The sequence below is a fragment of the Bos mutus genome, chromosome 3 (assembly GCF_027580195.1).
Source record: "Bos mutus isolate GX-2022 chromosome 3, NWIPB_WYAK_1.1, whole genome shotgun sequence".
Classification (NCBI taxonomy): domain Eukaryota; kingdom Metazoa; phylum Chordata; class Mammalia; order Artiodactyla; family Bovidae; genus Bos; species Bos mutus.
The window spans coordinates 16,686,389-16,707,824 of NC_091619.1; the positions used below are offsets into that span (position 1 = coordinate 16,686,389).

The 21,436-nt window shown below is 48.1% G+C and overlaps 4 protein-coding genes across 10 annotated transcripts; 2 read left to right on the forward strand and 2 right to left on the reverse strand.

Moving 5' to 3' along the window:
• The first annotated feature begins 597 nt into the window (after positions 1–597).
• On the forward strand, positions 598–5,181 carry TMOD4 (tropomodulin 4). 2 transcript variants are annotated; one of them, XM_005894934.3, is made up of 10 exons: positions 598–716; positions 1,719–1,883; positions 2,088–2,244; positions 2,556–2,672; positions 3,134–3,223; positions 3,407–3,537; positions 3,635–3,742; positions 4,127–4,270; positions 4,522–4,666; positions 5,064–5,181. In XM_005894934.3, exons 2-10 carry the CDS (start codon positions 1,761–1,763, stop codon positions 5,084–5,086), a joined length of 1,038 nt encoding a protein of 345 aa, XP_005894996.2. In that variant the 5' UTR covers positions 598–716; positions 1,719–1,760; the 3' UTR covers positions 5,087–5,181. The 2 variants fall into 2 exon arrangements, with proteins under 2 accessions (XP_005894996.2, XP_005894995.2); XM_005894933.3 differs by having other exon boundaries at positions 626–744.
• A 523-nt stretch (positions 5,182–5,704) lies between these two features.
• On the reverse strand, positions 5,705–8,321 carry SCNM1 (sodium channel modifier 1). Of its 5 annotated transcripts, none has more exons than XM_070367115.1 (7): positions 8,083–8,321; positions 7,803–7,873; positions 7,479–7,567; positions 7,281–7,378; positions 7,081–7,169; positions 6,486–6,680; positions 5,705–5,854 (listed from the first exon to the last, which is right to left on the reverse strand). In XM_070367115.1, exons 1-7 carry the CDS (start codon positions 8,182–8,184, stop codon positions 5,755–5,757), a joined length of 744 nt encoding a protein of 247 aa, XP_070223216.1. In that variant the 5' UTR covers positions 8,185–8,321; the 3' UTR covers positions 5,705–5,754. The 5 variants fall into 5 exon arrangements, with proteins under 5 accessions (XP_070223216.1, XP_005894997.1, XP_014333480.1 ...); XM_005894935.3 differs by having other exon boundaries at positions 8,134–8,320; XM_014477994.2 differs by having other exon boundaries at positions 7,803–7,910; positions 8,134–8,275.
• A 145-nt stretch (positions 8,322–8,466) lies between these two features.
• Positions 8,467–17,208, forward strand: LYSMD1 (LysM domain containing 1). Of its 2 annotated transcripts, XR_011463591.1 has the most exons (4): positions 8,467–9,269; positions 15,198–15,556; positions 15,962–16,167; positions 16,851–17,208. XR_011463591.1 is itself a non-coding variant. In XM_005894930.3 (3 exons), the coding sequence occupies exons 1-3, from the start codon at positions 9,090–9,092 to the stop codon at positions 16,098–16,100; spliced, it is 678 nt and encodes a 225-aa protein (XP_005894992.1). In that variant the 5' UTR covers positions 8,467–9,089; the 3' UTR covers positions 16,101–17,208. The 2 variants fall into 2 exon arrangements, 1 of the variants encoding a protein (XP_005894992.1); XM_005894930.3 differs by having other exon boundaries at positions 15,962–17,208.
• Positions 17,209–20,048, reverse strand: TNFAIP8L2 (TNF alpha induced protein 8 like 2). Its single transcript, XM_005894931.3, has 2 exons — positions 19,968–20,048; positions 17,209–18,284 (listed from the first exon to the last, which is right to left on the reverse strand). The coding sequence occupies exon 2, from the start codon at positions 18,277–18,279 to the stop codon at positions 17,725–17,727; it is 555 nt and encodes a 184-aa protein (XP_005894993.1). The 5' UTR covers positions 18,280–18,284; positions 19,968–20,048; the 3' UTR covers positions 17,209–17,724.
• Between the last annotated feature and the right edge of the window lie 1,388 nt (positions 20,049–21,436).

Genomic DNA, 21,436 nt, shown 5'->3' on the forward strand with positions numbered 1-21,436 from the left:
TGGGAGCAAAAAGTATTTGTGAATGAGTTTTATATTTGTTTAATAGCTTTTATTATGAGTCATCCTTTTTATTCTTTATTTTTTTAAGGGTTTTTTTTGGGGGCCACACCATATGGCTTGTAGGATCTTAGTTCCCCAACCAAGGATCAGCCCTGGGCCCTCAGCAGTGAAAGCGCCTAGTCCTAACCACTGGACCACCAGGGAACTTCCAGAGTTTCCCTTTTTAAATTGTAAAATATTAATTCCTCTAACAGTTTATAAACACCTTAAAATTAGACACCAAAACAAAATCCTTGTACTCACCTCTATATCTCCTTATAGTCACTGCTTTGAATATAGCAGGCACTAAATATTGGGTTGGCCAAAAATTTTGTTCAGGTTTTCTGTACAATACCATGGAAAAACCCAAACAGACTTTTAGGCCAATCCAGTAAGTATTAATAGGAACTGTGATTCGTAGAAGTGCAGTTTCTGGGACTCGGGCTTGGAGGAAGGGGAGGAGGTGCCATGGCTGTTAGCGGCCACTAGAGGCTCTCAGGGCTGGGCAGGGTATGGGGGCTGTGTATATGTGATCTCCCACTACCCCCCACCTGGCCAGAGCTAAAATAATAAAATGCTGAGCTCACTGTTCCCCCACCCTCTCCCTCGGCACCGGATCCTCCTGCTGCCCAGACGGTGCTCCAGCAGAACAGACAGACCAACCAACAGCAGGGGAGGTGAGAAGGGAGGTGGCGACCAGGACTGGTAGGTGGGGAAGGCAGGGGGCTTGTGGATCAGAGTCTGGTGGGAGATGGGAGGAGAAGAAGGGCTCCTACTGGGAATGATGTGGAGTATGTCTGCCTCTCTGTCACTCTGTTTCTGTCGCTGTCTGTCCTCTCCCTTAACTTACGTTGTCAATGTACGTATCTCACACATTTTCTCAGTCTTTCATATTCAGCATGGTGTGTATGTGCGGCTTAAAAGATCATGCAAGTTTAATCCTCTCACTGGTTTTAGAGAAACTATCCCATTAGAAAGCATTTCCCACCCATTAGACTGGTGTCGCCTTCCCGTCCAAAGCCAGGGACACATTGTGTGAACTCAGTACCTTCTCCTAATGCTGTGCCACCCCTCCCCCAGTCTGGATGTCTCCCAGGTCCTCCGAGCTCTCACTTTCCCTCAGGATTTAGGATTTTAGCAAACATAATGAGATCTTGATCCCTCACAATGAAAGGAAATGAGGGTGGAGTAAGAGCACTATCTATCCCCCCCCCACAAATCCTCCTTGGTTTCTTAAGCCAGGTTAGGAATAACTGGATTAGGGGGAAGAGAGGCGGAATTTCCCTGAAGCTCTCTGCCTGGCCCCCTTCCTTGCATTAGGAATTGGGCTTGGGGCCAGCTGTGATGGCAGGGCTCCTGGCAGCTGTGCTAGGGCAAGAGGCACCAACAGGCGAGGTTAAAGGGAGGGGTACTGCCAGGGTTTCTGATACAATGGGGAGAGGGATTCACTCTGCATACCTGGGATCCCCATCCAGAGTGGCTGGAAGCTGTGGAAGCGGGAAGGAGGCTCCAGTTCTAACTAAACAACCCAACCTTCCCCCATTTTCCCACGCCCAGCTAGATCTCTATCCGCCAAGGCAACCAGCTTATTTATTGTTCTGCCCCACTGGCTTGTCTGTTTCCCTTCTGTGTCCATGTACATCTTGCCATTGTCCAACCACTCTCTCCCTATAACCCAGGCTCCGTGAGTGCCACACAGTGGGGAGGGGGTGGGGGCCATCATGTCATCGTATCAAAAGGAACTGGAAAAATACAGAGACATAGATGAAGATGAGATCCTAAAGACCTTGAGCCCTGAGGAGCTAGAACAGCTGGACTGCGAGCTACAGGAGATGGACCCTGAGGTAGGGGCTCCCACACAGGGGATCGGGCAATCCCTAGGCAGTAGGAAAGGTGTGGGGCCCTGGGGGACTGAGACCAGGGTGATCTACAGGGCTTAGAGTCCTAAGAAGCTCAGGGGAACAGTGTCTGGAGATGCTTTAGAGAGACCTGGAGGTGCCCCAGGCCAGAGGGGGGCCCTGACTTGCTCTCTAAAACTCATCCCTAAGAACATGCTCCTGCCAGCTGGACTAAGACAACGTGACCAGACAAAGAAGAGCCCAACGGGGCCGCTGGACCGAGAGGCCCTCTTGCAGTACCTGGAACAGCAGGCACTAGAGGTCAAAGAGCGTGATGACTTGGTGCCCTTCACAGGCGAGAAGAAGGGTATGGGATCTCTAACATCCATGCCTCCTAGAACCCAATGGTGGTCTCTCACATGTCCCCATTCCAGCTTTCTTCTCACTTGCCCACTCCTAACTGCCAGGAAATCAGCTGCCTACACCTGCATGCCAACTTACACTCCAGCTCTTAGAAGTGATCAAGGGGACCCAGGAGTCCTGAGCTTGTAGAGGACTCAGGTTTTACAGTGGCTCCTAGTGACCCAGCATTCTACCTCCTGGAGAAGGAAAGGAAGCTGGAAGCCAGGATCTTAGGAGAAATGACCTCGACCTGAACCATCCTCATCTCCCCATCAGGGAAACCCTACATCCAGCCCAAGAGAGAAATTCCAGTGGAGGAGCAGGTCACTCTGGAGCCTGAGCTGGAGGAGGCGCTGGCCCACGCCACAGATGCTGAGATGTGTGACATTGCAGGTGGGCAGCTGTGGGCAGTTGAGTTGGGAGGATCTGGGGCAAAGGTCGTGAACATGGCATGGGACTAGTGGGATGTGGATGTTTTGAGAAAGCCTCAGATAGTGGTTTTTAATTTTTGTCTATATGTGTACACTCATTTTTAAATTTAGTAAGTTAACATCTCAAGGGCGATTTTACAGGGATTATAAAACAAAACTATTTTGGCTGCAAACAGCAGGGTCTGACAGACCCCCTCACCCTGTGGTGGCTCCTTAGGGACCTTCCCTTCACCTTGTCTCAATGTTTTGAAAACCACTGCCTTACACAGCTTAATGGAAGGGACCCCTGGGACCAAAAGTGGAAACCTCTTTGGAAGAGGTCAGGCTTCAAAAATGCAATAGATCCAGAATGAGGTGGGTGGGGGGCCTGGAACAAGCACGTTTTCCTCATTCCCTGTGCCCTCCTCTGCCTACTCTCTCCAGCAATTCTGGGCATGTACACACTGATGAGCAACAAGCAGTACTATGATGCGATCTGCAGCGGAGAAATCTGCAACACCGAAGGCATTAGCAGTGAGTGTGTTTGGGAGCATGGCGCCCAGGGCTCCTGGCAGGTGTCCCGAAGTCTGAGCAAAGGTAGCAAAGGGTGAAACGAGGCAGTCAGGGAGCAGACATAATGCATATGTGATGAGAGAATGAATGAGGAGGAGACTGTGGGGGACATGTTGGGGTTTCCTTCCTCCCCTCACCCACCAGGTGTGGTGCAGCCTGACAAGTACAAGCCAGTGCCAGATGAGCCCCCAAATCCCACCAACATCGAGGAGATACTGAAGAGTGTTCGAAGCAACGACAAGGAGGTAGAGGAGGTGAACCTCAATAATATCCAGGTGTGATATCTGACCCCATCCTCTAAGCAGTAACACTGGCCTAACTCTGCTGTCTTGTGAGTTCCCTGGCTCACCCTCTCCTATTCCCCTTTGATAGGACATCCCGATACCCATGCTAACTGAGCTGTGTGAGGCCATGAAGACAAATACCCATGTCCGGAGCTTCAGCCTGGTGGCCACAAGGAGTGGTGACCCCGTTGCCAATGTAAGGCTAGCTGGCATCCCTCACCCTCTCCCTGGACATGCTTCCCTGGCAGGGCTGTCAGAAAGGGTTGCGCTGGGGGTGCTATTCCCATTGACTCTCTTAGGGGAGACCTGCTGGAGACTCCTCCCCTCAGTCCTTGGACTCACAGCTGGGAAATCCTGATTGTCTTCCTAAAGCACCAAACCCTCTCAACCACCCCCAACTGCACTGCACACGTCACCCCACGGCCTTCCCTACTACCTACCCTCCCTCTGCCTCCCTGGAGCCCCACACCCAGCTCAAGGACTCTTTTCAAAGAGCTGTCTCCCTCTCGCTCCTGTTCTTTCTCTCCTCAGTCATCTGTGAAACTGTACCCTAACCCTAATCCAAGTCCCTACTACCCAGGCGGTGGCTGACATGTTGCGTGAGAATCGTAGCCTCCAGAGCCTGAACATCGAATCCAACTTCATTAGCAGCACAGGGCTTATGGCTGTGCTGAAGGCAGTTCGGGAGAACGCCACACTCACTGAGCTCCGAGTAGACAACCAGGTCAGCCTTCCCTTACCCTAGTCTTTGCAGTCAGCTAACACTCACTGATCCTCTTCCCTGGGGCAGCCATAGACAGGATCTCATCTGATCTTGTTTGAACTCTCCCTCTTCTTATGAGGGGAGCCAAGGCAGCACCTCTTATCACTCATTACGGAGAATGAGTCTCTTTAACCTCCCAAAGGGTTGGTGGTCTGAGATGGTGAACGATCCAGACGAGGGGTGCTGACGGCTTCCATCTCGCCCTCCTCCAGCGCCAGTGGCCTGGTGACGCGGTGGAGATGGAGATGGCCACCGTGCTTGAACAGTGTCCCTCCATTGTCCGCTTTGGCTACCACTTTACACAGCAGGGGCCACGCGCTCGGGCCGCCCAGGCCATGACCCGGAACAATGAACTGCGTGAGTAGCTGCAGATATGGTGCGTGGGGGAGAAGGCAAGGAGCTGCAGAAGCTGGTGGATGCCCCTGAACGCTAACTTAGTGACTAGCAGCCGGGTGCTGCCAAAGTGACATTCATAGAAGTTCAAATACCATAGGTGACCTGAAAGTAGACAGCAAAACTCCTCTGCCCAAGTATACCAGTAGAAAGGCAAAGGGAAGGTAGTCACAGCCATTGGGGCCATGTGTTTTTATTTGCCCTGTTGTCTCTTATTTTAACATGGCGGGGAGGAGCATGCTTGGTGACCTAAGACATTACCTCTTTATGAGTCTGGCCAAGGAACTAGAAAGGAGAAGAACACCTTTGCAGGAGGCAAGAGATGGGATAATGACTTGTGTTTACTCTTCTTCCTTTACAGGTCGCCAGCAAAAGAAGAGATAACACTACCTTTCCCTTTACCAACTAAGGCTCGGAGCCCTGAAAGCTTAAATCATCTGTCCCCCCTTTCCTGTAAATAAAGGCCCTACTGTCCACTCTGCCTGCCTCCTTCCTTGGGCTTTGGAGTGGAAATCTTGGCGCTAAACCCCAAGGGTTACTGCCAATTCATCAGGGGATTATTTATACTCTGGGGATCAGCAGGCAGGGAGGTTCAAATTACCAGGAGGAGGTGGGGGGAGCTCCCTCCCTTGGTGTTCCCCATAACCCTGCCAATGCCTTTAGTCTCTTCTACTTTCACAGGGTGGCTGTTTCCAGACATGTCCAACCCCTCCTCGCCGACCAGTGCCTACCCACAACCCTCATGTTATTGGAAGGAGGCAAGGACTTTGAGTGGAGGTGGAGAAGAAAGCAGAAAACACGAAGGGCAAAAACCTCCTTCTGACAGACTTATTAATAGGGCACCAGGCTGCATGCAGCTGACGCTTGGCATGACTGTGGGAGAAAGTGGGGGAGGGTTAGAAGTGTGGGGAGCTGTGTACCTTGCAGAGAAGAATTGGCTGGGCTGAGAATGAACAGATCTGAAATCCTGAAACAAGGAACCAGAGTCAGGGAAAGCTGGGCTCCCAGCGCCTGCTGTAGTTTATTTGTGAAATGAATGGGGAAAGAGGATGTCAGTCCAAGGGGAGATCAGGGGGTTCCTCCTCATCAGAGTCAAACTCAACATTTTCATCTTTTATCCATCGACCTCGTCCATCTGGGATCCATCCAGAGCTGGAAACACCAGAACACAGAACTGGTCAGGAAAAGTTTATTAAATTAATAAAAGCATGTGTGTGAGTGCTCTGTCATGTCCAACTCTGTGACCCCATGGACTGTAGCCTGCCAGGCTCCTATGTCCATGGGATTTCCCAGGCAAGAATACTGGAATAGGTTGCCATTTCCTTCTCCAGGGGAATCTTCCCAACTCAGGTCGAACCTGCCTCTTGTGTATTATAGGAGGATTCTTTACTGCCGAGCCTCCTGGGAAGCCCCAATAGTTCTTTCTATTTAACTGTAATTAATTTCCTGAACTATTTGAAAAAAAGTTACATATGTAAGGAGTCTTTGTGCATGCATGCATGTGTGCTAAGTTGCTTCAGGAGGAACCGACTCTGTGACCCTGTGGAGTATAGCCCGCCAGGATTCTCCAGGTAAGAATACTGGAGTGGGTTGCCATGCCCTCCTCCAGGGGATCTTCCTGACCCAGAAATCAAACCTGCATCTTCTGCACCGGCAGGTGGTTTCTTTACCACTGCGCCACCTGGGAAGCCCCATGGGGATAAGTAAAAACACTTGAGAAGCTCTGAAACAAGGAGGGTCAGAGAAAAAAGGGAAAAACTGAGGAAAAATTCTGCATACTCACCTTCGAAGGGTGAGGTAATGATCCAGGGCCCGTCTTCTTGTGGGGCTCATAGGTGCGGGGGATGAGACAGTGGCTGACTCCTTGGTCTGTGAACCAGCCTCAGGCTCAGGTTCTCTACTGATCTTCCCACCTTGGGGTTCAACCTCTGGGGGTGGCAAAGGGGGGCGAGAGACAGAGGGACGAGGGGCTTCTGGTCTGGACAGAGAAGAATCGAAGTCTGTAAAAGCAGTAAAGGAAAGGGCCTAATCTCCTGTGACTCCCAACTCCTTATAGAAGTGCTTCTCGATTCTGTGTTCCTCAAGATATTAGTAAGTGTTCTGCATAAAAAAAATTTTGAAATCTAGTAAATTTAGGAAAGTCTAAATTAATCTTTTAGGGTTTTTTTTTATCTTACGATTTTGTAGAACACTTAAAATACACTAATTTTTAATCAAATAGGATTACAAAGCACTTTTTTAGTTACAAAAATCTTTTTCCTGAAATACAAGTTAACACCCCCAGAACGCTTAGTATTTCTCAGATTACAATTAGGAAAATAATCACTTTAGAGCTATCTCTTGTCCCTCCCTACCTCTGGCTTTCCCATCCCACTGACCTGTACTTCCGGCGGCAGCAACTGTTATAGTGAGGAGCTCTGTGCAGAGCACTCTGAGTGATAAGCCGAGTCTGGGTTAAGAGAGGAGCCTGGCATGGAGACAGAAGACAGAGTCAGAGCCTTCAGAGCCAGAAACAAGCCAAAGTCCTTCAAGCCTAAGGTGTGCAGCACGTCCTGCCTGGAACACAACTTCCCCTTACCTCTGCTGTGGTCTCTTCTCTCCTGAGTTCATTATGCTGTCTTGGATTCTGCTCTGTGCCCTTTCCTGGCGGCTTCTTGCCATAGAAAAGCTGCAGGCCTGAGGAGAGAGGGGAAGAGGATTAAAAGCAGAGCACCAAGGGTGGTCTGAAGAGATTTTAAGGGTTTACACTCTATCGTCTGTCTTTTCCCAAACTTACTGGACAGATGTTTTTTGCCTGCACGGTGGGCAGTCAACATGGCCAGAGTGTCCAGGACAGGTCGGTGGGGACAGATGGCACAAGCAAAGCTGGGGAGTAGGAAAGATAATTGGTCCCTGGGGAGTGGAGTCTTGGTCATAGGTCCCACCCCGTCCAAGCATTCATTTCCAAATCCCAACTCCCAAGTCTCCCAGTCTCCACCACCCACATCCCTGTTACTCCCAGCCAAAGAATTCTAGATACTCCCGCTCTCCTCCTTAATAACAAAAGTTCTTGAGCCGCTAACTTCAAAACCCTTAAACTTGATCCACTCTTCGCTCTCACCGTCCATCCCGTAGCATCAATGCCTCATCCTCTGGAATGTAACTGGCAAGCAGGTCCCCGACTCTTCGTTTCTGCAGGGGACAGGGGAAGAAGTCCGGACGGGATCAGCTGGATATGAGGGAGGGATAAAAGGGAAATGATAGAGGAGAGGACTCAAAGGGAATAGACTATGGGAGAACACACATCTGCGGCGAAGAAGGGGTCACCACCACCTCTAGTCTTTTGGTTCTCTCCACCCCGCCCCCCAGTTGTTGCCACAGCAACAAAACAGCTCCTTTACAGCCTTCAGAGGGCAGGTGAAGCTGCTTCGGACGCACTCCTCTCCGCCTACTTTGAGCACGTTGAGTTGACTCCAATCGTCTCCTTCCCTCTTGAAAGACATCAAGACCGTGAGCCCCAGAAATCAAAAACTCTATCCAGCAGCCTTCGCCACTCCTTTCAGGCCACCGTAGCGGGAGTGGGTCGTCTCCGTTCCTTCCGGTCTCTTTCCAGCTGGCCCCCTGACTTCCGGGGATGTGGTTCCCCGAATGCACTGCGCGATCCCGGAAGCCAGCTTTTAGCCGGCAGAGGGGGACTGCATTTCTTATGGTTCCCTGTGACCTCACCGGCGCGGGGCCTTTTGGGAAATGAAGTCTTTTTTTCAAAGAGCTTGCCGCCGGGCTGGATCCAGGCCCTTTCGTCTTGGCAGATTCGAGGTGTTTGGAACGACAAGAACCTAGATGTGGAGCCCGAATTTGAGGGTGTGACTGATTTGGTTTGGAGAATACCTTTGAGGATCTCTGAAGGAGAAAGAGTGCTACAGACTCTGGCTATTGTCACGCCCTTCGCCTGCAGCCACAGCCCACATAGGGTGGGCCTGATCTGTTCCTGACCCTAGAGGGCCAACCCCGGGACGGGGCGGAGTCGGGATACTGGGGAGCCTGGAGGTCGGGCTGCCAGACGTAGGGGCAAATTGAGCTGCGTGTTAAGGAGACTGCTAGAGTTCAAAGGTCAGGGGTCAACGTCGCGAGTTGTTGTGGGGAGTCGAAAGTCGGAGGGGTGCTAAGGAAGACTCAGGTAGGGACTGAATAGTCAGAGTACAGATTTGTGGGAAGGGGACTTGGAGGGAGGAGAAGCTAGGGCTGACAAGTCGCGTCTCGCCGGGGGAGGCGGGGAGACTTAAGAGAGAAGACTGAAAGGGAAAGGAATCCTCTAAGATACCCATTCTCGGACCGCGAGCCCGTCATTATCGGTCACTTGGCCGGGCCTCCCGGGGGTTGTAACCTCAGTTGTCCGCAGGGTGAGGAGATGGCTTCTCCCTCTAGACAGGCCCCCCTCGGGGGGTCAGGACTGCTTCATGGGAGCCGGGCTCGTTCTTATGGAAGCCTGGTGCAGTCTGCCTGCTCCCCGGTGAGGGAAAGACGCCTGGAGCATCAGTTGGCGCCCGGAGACACCCTGGCTGGACTAGCACTCAAATACGGGGTGACGGTGAGTCTTCCAGGATTGGGACGTAGACACCCAATTAGAAGAGGTTTATTCCTCATGAGAATGTATGGCCCTCTAGGCAACTTCCCCTGGAATTTTCTTAATTGTGTTTATATTAACTGATTGTGATAAAGGTTTGGTCCTCCTTTATCGTTTTGTTTTCCCATCTCAGTGTTGCACTGTCTGGTGGGAACAAATCCTGTCCCATTATCCCAACGGAGGGGAGCAGCATTTATTTTTTAGGCCAGTCACTGTACTAAAGACTACATCCATTAGCTCATTTGATCCTCACATCCCTATCAAGCGTATAATTATTGTGCCCTTTTTACAGATGAAGAAACTGAGACTTAGATTGGTTAACCAGTTTGACCAAGGTCAAATAACTTATAAGTGTTGGTGTGAAAATTCAGACAGGTCTGTCTGATTCCAAAGCCTGTACTGTTAACTACATAGAAATATTTTAATTGAGAATGACTAAACATTCACAGCAAACAATACAGAGCTAGTTTTTAGTCTGAGGTTCCTAGATTGCCGGGAGAAATATCAATAACCTCAGATATGCAGATGATACCACCCTTATGGCAGAAAGTGAAGAGGAACTAAAAAGCCTCCTGATGAAAGTGGAGAGTGAAAAAGTTGGCTTAAAGCTCAACGTTCAGAAAACAAAGATCATGGCATCTGGTCCCATCACTTCATGGGAAATAGATGGGGAAACAGTGGAAACAGTGTCAGACTTTATTTTGGGGGGCTCCAAAATCACTGCAGATGGTGACTGCAGCCATGAAATTAAAAGACGCTTACTCCTTGGAAGGAAAGTTATGACCAACCTAGACAGCATATTCCAAAGCAGAGACACCACTTGACCCTTTTCCCTTTCCTTTGTTTTCCTTGGGAATATACAATGAATGAAAACTTATTGGTACTGAAAAAAAAAAAAAAGCAGAGACACCACTTTGCCAACAAAGGTCCATCTAGTCAAGGCTATGGTTTTTCCTGTGGTCATGTATGGATGTGAGAGTTGGACTGTGAAGAAGGCTGAGCGCTGAAGAATTGATGCTTTTGAAGTGTGGTGTTGGAGAAGACTCTTGAGAGTCCCTTGGACTGCAAGGAGATCCAACCAGTCCATTCTGAAGGAGATCAGCCCTGGGGTTTCTTTGGAGGGAATGATGCTAAAGCTGAAACTCCAGTACTTTGGCCACCTCATGCGAAGAGTTGACTCATTGGAAAAGACTCTGATGCTGGGAGGGATTGGACGCAGGAGAAGGGGATGACAGGATGAGATGGCTGGATGTCATCACTGACTCGATGGACCTGAGTCTGAGTGAACTCCGGGAGTTGGTGATGGACAGGGAGGCCTGGCATGCTGCGATTCATGGGGTCGCGAAGAGTCGGACACGACTGAGTGACTGAACTGAACTGAAGTGCTGTCTCCTCTTGTTCTTTTCTCCTCCTCAATGCTCTGCCCTCTTCTTTTCAAGAAGGTGGTCTCTGTGGTACAAAACAGGTACTCTCTATGCCAAGCATTTCAGTTCATGCGTAGGGTGTATTTAGTAGGAGTAAAAATACATTGCTTTAAAGTTGATAAGGGTCTTCCCCTATATCTTGTTGAATTAGGCAACATTTTTCTGCTTGGTATGTTCAAAGCATTGTGGTAACCATCTTGGGAGATAGAAACATAAATCAAGTGTGTAGCTGCTGCTCTCATGTAATTTACAGTCTAGTAAGAAGTGAGTGAAGAGGACCTAAAAAAACCTCTTGATGAAAGTGAAAGTGGAGAGTGAAAAAGTTGGTTTAAAGCTCAACATTCAGAAAACTAAGATCATGGCATCTGGTCCCATCACTTCATGGGAAATAGATGGGGAAACAGTGGAAACAGTGTCAGACTTTATTTTGGGGGGCTCCAAAATCACTGCAGATGGTGATTGCAGCCATGAAATTAAAAGGCGCTTACTCCTTGGAAGGAAAGTTATGACCAACCTGGATAGCATATTCAAAAGCAGAGACACCACTTTGCCAACAAAGGTCCATCTAGTCAAGGCTATGGTTTTTCCTGTGGTCATGTATGGATGTGAGAGTTGGACTGTGAAGAAAGCTGAGTGCCGAAGAATTGATGCTTTTGAACTGTGGTGTTGGAGAAGACTCTTGAGACCCTTGGACTGCAAGGAGATCCAACCAGTCCATTCTAAAGGAGATCAGTCCTGGGTGTTCATTGGAAGGACGGATGCTGAAGCTGAAACTCCAGTACTTTGGCCACCTCATGCGAAGAGTTGACTCATTGGAAAAGACTCTGATGCTGGGAGGGATTGGGGGCAGGAGGAGAAGGGGACAACAGAGGATGAGATGGCTGGATGGCATCACCGACTCTATGGACATGAGTTTGAATGAACTCCAGGAGTTGGTGATGGAGAGGGAGGCCTGGTGTGCTGCGATTCATGGGGTAGCAAAGAGTCGGACACAACTGAGTGACTGAACTGAACTGAAGAAGTGAGCAGGGACACAAATAATGATTGTAGGTGACAGAACGTGGTGAGTTTGTAGAGGTGTTAAGAAAGAGTGGGAAGTCAGGAAAGAAGATTGGTTTTTATTTGGAAGGGGACATTAGACATTAGTGCAGACTTTAAGGGGACCATGACAATGGGCCTTCAAAAACTTGGACATCCCTTTCTCTATGGTCCTCTCTATAAATCTGTGTAATCCAGTGGTCTACATCCTTTACATCTTTGTCTTTCCAATAGCCTGCACTCTAAGGGACAGAACTATTTCTTTTCAATTTTATGTCTCTGGAGTCTGACATAATCCCCAGCACATAGAAGCTTAATAGATGTTTTTTGAATGAATGAAAGTCTGGCTAAAATTTCCACATTGGAGATTGGGAGTATAGTAAAGTGAACATTTAAGTAGAGGGAAGACCTAAATAAAGAAAATGGATTTGAAAGTACTAAGCAGTCCTTTCATCCCAGCAGAGGCTCAGATGTTGTGCAATGAAGGAAACTGCTGCTAGTGATTCAACAATTATTGTTTGAGGTTTTCTTACTGCCCTGTATCTTTCTGAGTACAGAAAAGCTCTGTAGTCTAGTAAAGAAAAGTTCTAGGTTCTGGTTTCATTCTGCTGCTTACTAGCTGAGTGACTGGATAGTCAACCACTTTACTGTCTGGGGCCTCAGTTTCCTCATTTGTACAATAAGAATAAAAAATAAAAAACTTAGGTAAATAAATTACGTAATTTATTACCCACCTGTCATTTAAGGAACACTTAGTATATGCCAAGCTCTATTATCTCATATTATCTCCATGAAACTTTATGAGGTAGATGTGACCATTTCCACTTAAAGATAAGAAATATCACTATGGTGTACATCTGAAACGTAATAGTGTACTTATACTTCAATAAAAACAAATTTTTAATGATAAGGAGACTGAAGCTTTGAGAGATAACTTGCTATAGACTATATACAACTAGTTTATTGTTAGAGCTAGGATTCAGACCTAGTTGTCTTGTTCTAAAATCCTCATTCATGGGACTTCCCTGGTGGTCCAGTGGTTAAGACTCTATGCTTCCACTGAGGAGACGTGGGTTCGATCCCTGGTCCGGAACTAAGAGCCCACATGGTGTGTTGCATGGCCAAAAAAATAAAATCCTCACTTTGAACTGCTCTATTAAACTAGATTCTAATGACCTTCTAGCTCTTGGCTCGAAGGCAGAGGAACAATGTCCCCATATATGGTGCTTCTGGGAAGTAATAAAAGCAACAGAAAATTCACAAATTAATTCATATCATCTTGGAACTAGAAGGGACCTAGGATATTATCTAGGCAAAATAAAATGAATAGCATCAAAGTGCTTGGCAAAGTAAAAGTATAAAACTGCAAGCCGCTTTTAACTGTTTTTACTGTTCAAATCAATCAGATTTTATTTTTAAACTCATTATAGCATAAGACTTTATTAGTCAAGTTTATTTTAGTAGTCTTGGCCTAGAGTGGAAACAGCTTTGATATTGGACAGTTATAAGAATTATGATCTCCCAAACTGGTGCCTTTATGGGATGAATTTTTAGTAAAACTGGCTGCCTGGCCTCGGGTAATAAAATACTGATATACGGTGTCTGTGGTTTCTATATTTTATTATCTAGTTTCTTTACTCATAAAGCATTAATGAGCCTCTGCTGTGTGCCAAATTTGTGTGATATTGAGGAGAATCTTAGGGATACAGAGACAGCAAGTCACCAGTCTTGCCCTTAAATGACTCACAGTGTGCACAGGACAAATATGCCTACAGTATAATATAACAAGATAGGTATTATTATGGCAGTATTTACAGTATGCATTGGGAGCCCTGAAGAAGATAACACGAAGGGAATGATAGTTGATGAGAAGTTTTCCCGGCCAAGAAGGGAGAAGTGGAGAAGCGTTCCAGGCAGATAAAGTCACAAAAGTGTGAAAGATCATGAAATGTTGGAAGAAAAATTAAAAGTTCAGGATGGCAAAAGGTGTAAGTGGCAGAAGGGAGGTGTGGCTGGACTTCCTATGAAGGTGAGATGCCCTTGAATGGTAATGCGGATTTTATCTCTGACCCAGTGGGGAGCCATAGAAAGTTCATAAGCAAGGTAGTGGATTGATCAGGTTAAATTTTTTTACAAAAGATACATGTCAGCAGGGTAGAAGATAAGTTAAAATGGAGGGAGGAAGACCAGTTAAAAAACTTAACAATACCCAAATGAGACATATTGAGTCTGTTCTAAGTCAGTGGCGATGTGAAGCTGAGACCAGAGATGAGATTTTTGCAGCATTTTTGTTGACCTCTTGGGTATAGATGGTGAAAGAAAAGTATGAGTTAAGGATGACAGTGATATTTCTACTTTGGGAGGCAGGTAGATATAGATGGTGATGCCAGCCACTGTGTTTAGTGATGAATAAATAGGCACTAAATAAATACGTGATCAGTGAAATTATTAATATTATAATAAGAAAAGCATTCCTGGGGACTTCCCTGGAGGCCCAGTGGTTAAGGGGGCCTTAACCACTACAGGGGGCATGGGTTCCAGCCTTGGTCGGGGAACTAAGAGCCCACATGTCTCGCAACATGGCCAAAATAAATACGTAAGAAAAGCATTCCTGGGAGGAGTAAAAAGGCCCAGAATTCTAGCTCTATCAGTAGCTTGCTAGGCAAGTCACTTAACCTCTCTGAGCCTCACTTCCTTCACCTTTATGGTAGTTTTCAAAGTATCATATATGGGGATATTGCTCCACTGCCTTTGAGCCAAGAGCTAGAAAGGTCATTAGAATCTAGTTAGTTTCAGAGTGAGTTCCTTCATCTTCACAGTAGTTTCAAAATCTAGGGCTCCCTAAGACTCTTTAGGGATCCACAAGGTCAAAACTATTTCCATAGTAATAATAGCAAGACTTTATGCGTCTTTTTTATTTTCATGGGTGCACACTGTGTTTTTCAGAAGCCATGTGGCCTGTGATACTGCAGCAGATGCTTGTAGAGGCAGACATGAGAAGCCTGTTGTCTTCAATTAAGTCGGACATGAAAGTGATTTACAGAAATGTAAAACAGTGCCTCTGTTCTTGCTATATGTTCACTATTTTTGTTTTATAAAATACATTATTTTTCATTAAAATATTTATGTTAACGTTTAAGTGTTTTAAAGTTTTTAAGTTTTAATTTATAATACCTTAAATATTGATAGATGTGATTAATGTAAGTAAAAGCTTTTTTCCTCAATATTTTTTTAAAATGTAAAGGGGCCCTAAAACCAAAAAGTGTGAAAAACTACTGATCAATAAAATAGCGATAATAGCCCTCTGTAATTTTGGTTATTATAGGGCCAGATAAGACTCTGAACAATCACTTTAAAAGGCATGAGATGCTATACAAATATAAGGTGGATCATTATTACTGTCATTAATTGTGGTGACTTTTTTTTAAAGATGGAACAGATTAAGCGTGCAAACCGCCTTTATACTAATGACTCCATCTTCCTGAAGAAAACCCTCTACATCCCCATCCTGACAGAGCCCAGAGACCTGTTCAATGGTTTGGATTCTGAGGAAGAGAAGGATGGAGAAGAAGCAGTACAGCCCGGTAAGGATGAAGTTCGACCACACTCAGCCGAGAGGAAGAAACGAGAAAGAGGTTTAGGACATGCCAATGGTGAACCCCTTCCCACAGCTGGCCAGGAGCCCGCCAGGCATGACCTTTCTGCCTCCGATTTCCTCAAGAAGCTCGATTCACAGATCAGCCTGTCAAAGAAGGCTGCTGCCCAGAAGCTGAAAAAGGGGGAAAGTGGGTGAGTCTTGAATGGGTCCTTTTAAGTCCCTCCGTAAATTTCTCTGTTCCCCCAATCTTACCTGATCAGACACAAAGTAAGCCCAGTGTCAGCAGAAGCAAGGTGAAGCCTTTCCCTCAGGTGGCCCCAAGACGATTCGCAGAGCCCATGGCTGTTGGAATGGGTGGAGGCGCTGGAAAGTGATTCTGTGTTCCCAGTGGAGGGAAATAGTTGGCTGTTCTTACTGCTCTGATGATCCATGAAGGAACGTTAGGGTTAGGATTTATCCAGAGGGTGTTGGACTCCATCGTAAAGCAACCAGCTCATGTATATTAGAGGAAGACAGCTTCCCACTTACTTCTTCATTCAGCCCATCTCAGTCTCTTCCCTTGATCTGTTGCTTTTCCCCCTTTTCCTCACCTGCAGGATACCTGGGGAGGATTCAAGTCTTCACCTAAGCTCTCCTCGGATGCAGCAACGAGCAGTCCTAGGTCCTGTGCCACTGACCCAGACCTCTCGGACCCGGACACTTCGGGACCAGGAAGATGAAATCTTCAAACTCTGAGGTCCCCAGAACTGATTGAGAGAAGCCAGATGCTGAAGGAGCATCTTGAGGGAGAGAGGAGCCTGAGGTGAGGCTCAAGAACACGGCTTCCCAGCCTACCTCCCCGTACTCCTGCCATCTCCCCAGCCTCCTTGTCCGTCAAGAGTTCCTTGGCCTGGAGCAGTTCTATTGGCAAGAGTAGGGGATGGGAAATAGACCCCTTCTCTGTTCTTGGGCTGAGTCTAGAGTTGGTCTTTAGACTCAAAAGGTCTTTTTAGATCCCTGCTGCCCTTCCCGTCCCTTCCATGATTCCTTGGCCTTAGAGCCAAGGGAGGCAGGGACTCCCCTAGCCCCTAACTTCCTCCCCATCTCCAACTCTGTTACCTAATTTATTTGGTGCTATATTGAAGTAATATTTATTTGCTGTATCTTATTGTTTCCCACTCTTAGCTGAAAAATGGGATTTCTGTAGCCCTTCGATGAGGGGAACCCAGGAACAGTGAGCCAGTGATTTCTAGTCCACCTTCCCCACCTTCTTAGCCAACCATGTTATTGAGAATGGGCCATCAGTGATCTAGCCCTTCTGCAGGGAGTGGCAGACTGTGCCAGGCCTTGTCCCCAGTCTCAAATGAAAGAATTTGGGCTTAGTCTTGATTAATCAGGTCACTGTAACTTTTTCACAACTCTTGCTCTGAGGAAAAAAAAAGGCAATGTAGGGTCCAGAACCCTCCGTGCCACCGGTTCACCCCTCTGATCTGCTCCTTTCTTCAGCCTGTGTGAGACTAAAGGATGGAAGAAGAATTGACTTGAGTTTGAAGAGGAAGACAGTTGTGGGAATCTTTTTGCCATGGGAGCCTCTTTGTTATACCCTCTCCCTGCCAGAGCCTGTTGATCTATGCCTTGCTCCTCACTACGTATTTATTTGCAATTTGTAGCACTGATGTGTGGTACAGTTTTTTTGAGTTTCTTAAACAGAAGTAGGCAAAGAAACCCCAGTGATATTGGAAATATGCCTCAGTCTCCTGTATGGAAATGGTGAGAGGTGAGATGAGTGGTGTTTATATACCTCTTTCCTCTGTGATGGTCATAAGATATAAAAAGCTGGAGAGATTAAACATTGAGCCCTGTGCATGTTTTAATAGTTTTATTTCCTCTGTGAGACTCTCCCCTGCCCTAGCCCCTTCTTCCTGCCCTCTGGAGCAGAGCCTCTGGGATCCCTCCAGACTCTGCAGACCTTCAGATCTAGAATGTCTCTCAGGGTCCCCTTCCCCCCAGCTGTCTTTAGTGTCCCCAGAAGAGTTAGCTGGGCTATGTCCTCTTACCCTGGTTCTGAGGTGAGGGGGCTTCCCTGTTTGAAAGGCCCTTTGCAGGGGAAACAGAGATCCAAGTTTCACTTCATCTTTTTTCAGGCAGCTTTGTTTCCGGTCTTGGGGCTGGAGTGGGAAGAGAGGCCTCAACCCTCAGCTTTGCTTCTCCACCAGGAGTCTGGGGGTGGGGTAGTCTCAGAGTCACACGCACTCTTGGGGAAGACTGAAGCCTGAGGATTGAAAAGCATTAGTGCAGAGGCGCAGGGTTAGGAGCCTGGTGTGTGTAGTTTTCTCAGTCAGCCATTCTGCCAAGAAGGAGCGTGCTGGGGCTGGGACTCTCAGAGCTTGCCCTCGTCCAGCATCTTCCTGAGCCCGCCGCAGATCTTGCCCAGGTGCTGGGTGTAATCAGGCCCGTAGAGAGCCGTGAGCAGGCCGGCGTCAGAGAAGTGATCGAACACGTGGCGGATGCGGCCGTGGGACTTGGGCGTGAGGTGGCGCTCCACCAGCTCCAGCAGCACGTCCCGGCACTCGGTCAGCAGGCTGGCCAGCACGGCAGCCTCGAAGGTGAAGTCCACCTCCCCGAAGCTGAGTGCTGTCATGGCGCCCTGCCGCAGCTTCTGGCGAAAGCGGGTTGCCAGGGCCAGCTCGCTGGGGTTGAAGCAGCCACTGCGGTGCAGCACAGCCACCTTGACCGCCACCTTGATCAGGTCCTTGATAACCCGCTGGGCCTGGGGCCTGCTGCGTGTGTATTCTTTGGACACACGGTAGAGCTCATCTAGCACCTCGCTGCTCGTCTCATCTGCGAAGAGATGAGCCACAGACCGCCCTGCCATCTTACTCAGTAGCTTCTTCTCTGCTTGTAGCACCAGACTCTTGGAACTGAAGGACTCCATGGTTCCTAGGGAGGGGTCGGGGTGGGGGGTTATGTGATCAGTCACTAGAAGAGAGGCCACAGGCTTCCTTAGCAAGAGAGAAATAGCTTTTCCCCTTTCTGTCTCTGGTTTCCGTCTCATCATCATCTCTGCTTGTCATCTCTTTCCCCCTGCGCCCCCTCAGTCCACTACACTTGGTTCCCATTTTTCCCTTTAGGACTGCCGGACATCATGATCTCTAAAACAGGCCAGCAGAGCAGTAGGAGCTTTAGCTGGAGGGATGAGGGCATACCCCAGGCTAGCGCACCACAGCTAAGACCTCAAGAGAAGTGGGCTGTTGCTCCTGCAGTGGAGATGATGAAGCTTACCTGGCAGACAGCTCTCACAGCTGCCCTTTTTGGACACTTGACTGGGTACTGTACATCTGTACCCAGACGTACACCTACACTGTGAAGCGTAGCTATTACTGTCTTTGTTTTACAGCTGAGCAAACTTAAGCTTACATTAAATAATTTACCCAGGTCAAACACAACTGTTTTTCTGACTCCAAAAGCCCATATCAGCTAGTGTGCTGTACTGCCTTTAGAGACATGAGAAATATAGGGGTCCCTGGAGTCCTGATGAAAAAAAATAATAATCATTCACATTTATTGAGAACCTACTATATGGCAAGTGCTTCATGTGAATTATCTCAGTCTTCCAACCCTTTGTAAGGTAGGTATCCCCAATTTGCAATGAGGAAAATGAAACTAAGAACAATTAAGCAATTTGACTAAAGTCACTGGCAAATGATAAAAATGGGCGTTGAACCACACAATCTGAAGAAGCCTCCTCCCATGGAATGCTCTCAATGAGGTTGAAGCACGCTGAGGAAACATGAGAACAAGCACCTCAAGACTGCCCCGGAGGTCTCGGGGCCTCTGCTGAGGCTGCACTCAGGACCAGCTGGCGGCACATGAGTGCCTGGTCCCGGAGCGCTCTCCCCATGGTCTTGCCTATGGTGGTTCTGCTTGTTTTGCTTCTTACTTCCCCCTCCCCTGTTCCTCTGCAGGATGTGGCTCTGACCGCAGTGAGGAGCAGCCTCGCCCTGTCCCCCAACCAAAATGGGAGTCTGAAGAAGCAGGGCAGGGTCACTGGGGTAGGGGGTTCTCCTCCAGCCGAATCAATCCAGTGGAAACCCAGAACCTTGCTCTGCCCCCAGCTTTGCTGGGGCTTTCTGGACCACACTCGACAGCCGGAAGAGGAGATTGCTCCATGTGAGCCTTCCTTCCTCCTTGGCCTTCCTGTTACCTAGCTCTCCACTGCCTCCGTTGCCATCTCGCGTTTGGTCCACTGTCCTCTCCCTCCCTCCATGTTTCAGTCTCCTGTTTTCACTTGACTGAGTGCTGCCCTGTCATCCTCTGGCCATACTCTCTCACTGGCCCTTACCTCTATATCCGTGTCTCCTAAGATCTCCTTGCATCTCTCAGTGGTCTCCCACGTGCCCTTATCCACCGCCATCCCTCAGCCCCGCACCCACCCATCCAAAACCATGTCTTTCTTTCTGAGGCTGCTTTACTCCAGGAAAAACTGAGCTGGACCTCCCCACTGAGACTCAGGAATTCTATCAAATGAGAGCCACAATATGGAAAGCTCAGGTTGACAGAGCTGGGACTCTTCTGCCACCATCTCCCCTGAAGCCTACCCTCTGTCATTGCCCAGTCCCTCACCTGCTGCGCCCTGGGTGCCAGTCTCGCCTTGGATGTTCCGGGAGAGCTGACAGAATGGAGAAGCTCCTAAGTGAGAGGCCCTTTGGCCTGGCCCCACCCCCAAGCCCCGCCTACCTACTCTGTGCTCAACCTCCGGTTCATCACACTGTCACCAAGAAAGTCCATGGCCCCAGTAGCCTCCTATAAATAAGACAAAGGTCAAAAGGAATAGCACTCTGTAGGAAACAGTCTTGATTCCTTGAGGTGAGGAGGAGGAATTGCACATCCCCTGTTCCCAAATTGTCTGCCTCTTTCTACTCTTGCTGCCCAGTTCCTTGAGATCTTGTTCTCCTTGTATTTCTGTGGTACTGGGGGAAATGTGATGTACAAATTGCTGGCGGGGGGGTCGGGGCAGAAAGTTCTGAAGAGTGTATTGAACTTAGACTGGAGACACAAGAAGCAAGTTAGAGATCAGCAGGTCTGAGTGTGCCCCTAGAGTCACGAAGGATGGGTGGTGCTGTGGGGCAACATTACCAGGAGCACAGGCTTCCAGTACCTGGCAGGGTAAGGGCATGCAGACATGCTCAATCTCACAGCCATGTCCGACCATTCGTAACTCATCAGGTGCCTCTGTCTGTGGGATTTCACAGGCAAGAATCCTGGAGCGGGTTGCCATTGAATTTTCCAGGGGTGTCTCCCCACCCCTAATACTTACACTTCCCTAGTGGCTCAGACGGTAAAGAATCTGCCTACAATGCAGGAGACCTGGTTTCCCACCCCTGGGTCGAGGAGATCCCCTGGAGAAGGGAATGGCAACCCACTCCAGTACTCTTGCCTGGAGAATCCATGGGCAAAGGAGTCTGGCAGGCTACAGTCCATGGGGTCACAGAGAGTTGGACACGACTGAGCGACTGACACTTCTCTTCACCTCAAATACTTGAGAGGAAGATGCTGGGTCAGGCTGCAGAACTAGATATAACCAGCAGGTGTCAGCACATCGTTGTACCACTAGAGGCAACGAGCTTATCGACTATGCTTCATAGCTGCGAACGGGATGCAAAAAATGAAGGCAAATCACAGTCCGTAAATGAGGCAAATTTATTTACCATCAAGAACCTTACATCCTGAAGGAAAAAAAAAGGCATCTTACAGCCTAGTCAGGGAGATAAATGTAAGCACATATGACTAATACAAGCCAAATGATGTCATTAGCTTTCATAGAAATTTAAGGAATTAAGGAAGTGTGAGAGTAAAGAGAAACTTAGATTTTTTTTTTCTAATAGGAGTGCTGAAGAGGTAGACTTAGAAGGATGGATTTAACTACCTAGCAGGCAGAGTGTGGAAGAAATGCTTCCCAGATAATGGAGTTATGCATAAGCCACAGAGCAAACAAAGAGATTCAAGGCATATTCAGGAAATGATTTATTCTGATGACTAGAGCATAGGTTGTTTGAAAAAGAATTGAAGAAGGAAAAAAACCAGACCACAGA

What these genes read in the sequence shown, in the direction of transcription:
- TMOD4 (XM_005894934.3), top strand. Translation starts at nt 1,761, where the DNA reads ATGTCATCGTATCAAAAGGAACTGGAAAAATACAGAGACATAGATGAA. An exon ending in TGAGATGTGTGACATTGCAG is followed by an intron (nt 2,673 to 3,133) that starts GTGGGCAGCTGT and finishes TACTCTCTCCAG; the next exon opens with CAATTCTGGGCATGTACACA. An exon ending in GTGGTGACCCCGTTGCCAAT is followed by an intron (nt 3,743 to 4,126) that starts GTAAGGCTAGCT and finishes CCTACTACCCAG; the next exon opens with GCGGTGGCTGACATGTTGCG.
- SCNM1 (XM_070367115.1), bottom strand. Translation starts at nt 8,184, where the DNA reads ATGTCTTTCAAGAGGGAAGGAGACGATTGGAGTCAACTCAACGTGCTC. An exon ending in TTGATGCTACGGGATGGACG is followed by an intron (nt 7,568 to 7,802) that starts GTGAGAGCGAAG and finishes CCTACTCCCCAG; the next exon opens with CTTTGCTTGTGCCATCTGTC. An exon ending in GAGAAGAGACCACAGCAGAG is followed by an intron (nt 7,170 to 7,280) that starts GTAAGGGGAAGT and finishes TCTCCATGCCAG; the next exon opens with GCTCCTCTCTTAACCCAGAC.
- LYSMD1 (XM_005894930.3), top strand. Translation starts at nt 9,090, where the DNA reads ATGGCTTCTCCCTCTAGACAGGCCCCCCTCGGGGGGTCAGGACTGCTT. An exon ending in CACTCAAATACGGGGTGACG is followed by an intron (nt 9,270 to 15,197) that starts GTGAGTCTTCCA and finishes TTTTTTTTAAAG; the next exon opens with ATGGAACAGATTAAGCGTGC. An exon ending in CTGAAAAAGGGGGAAAGTGG is followed by an intron (nt 15,557 to 15,961) that starts GTGAGTCTTGAA and finishes CCTCACCTGCAG; the next exon opens with GATACCTGGGGAGGATTCAA.
- TNFAIP8L2 (XM_005894931.3), bottom strand. Translation starts at nt 18,279, where the DNA reads ATGGAGTCCTTCAGTTCCAAGAGTCTGGTGCTACAAGCAGAGAAGAAG.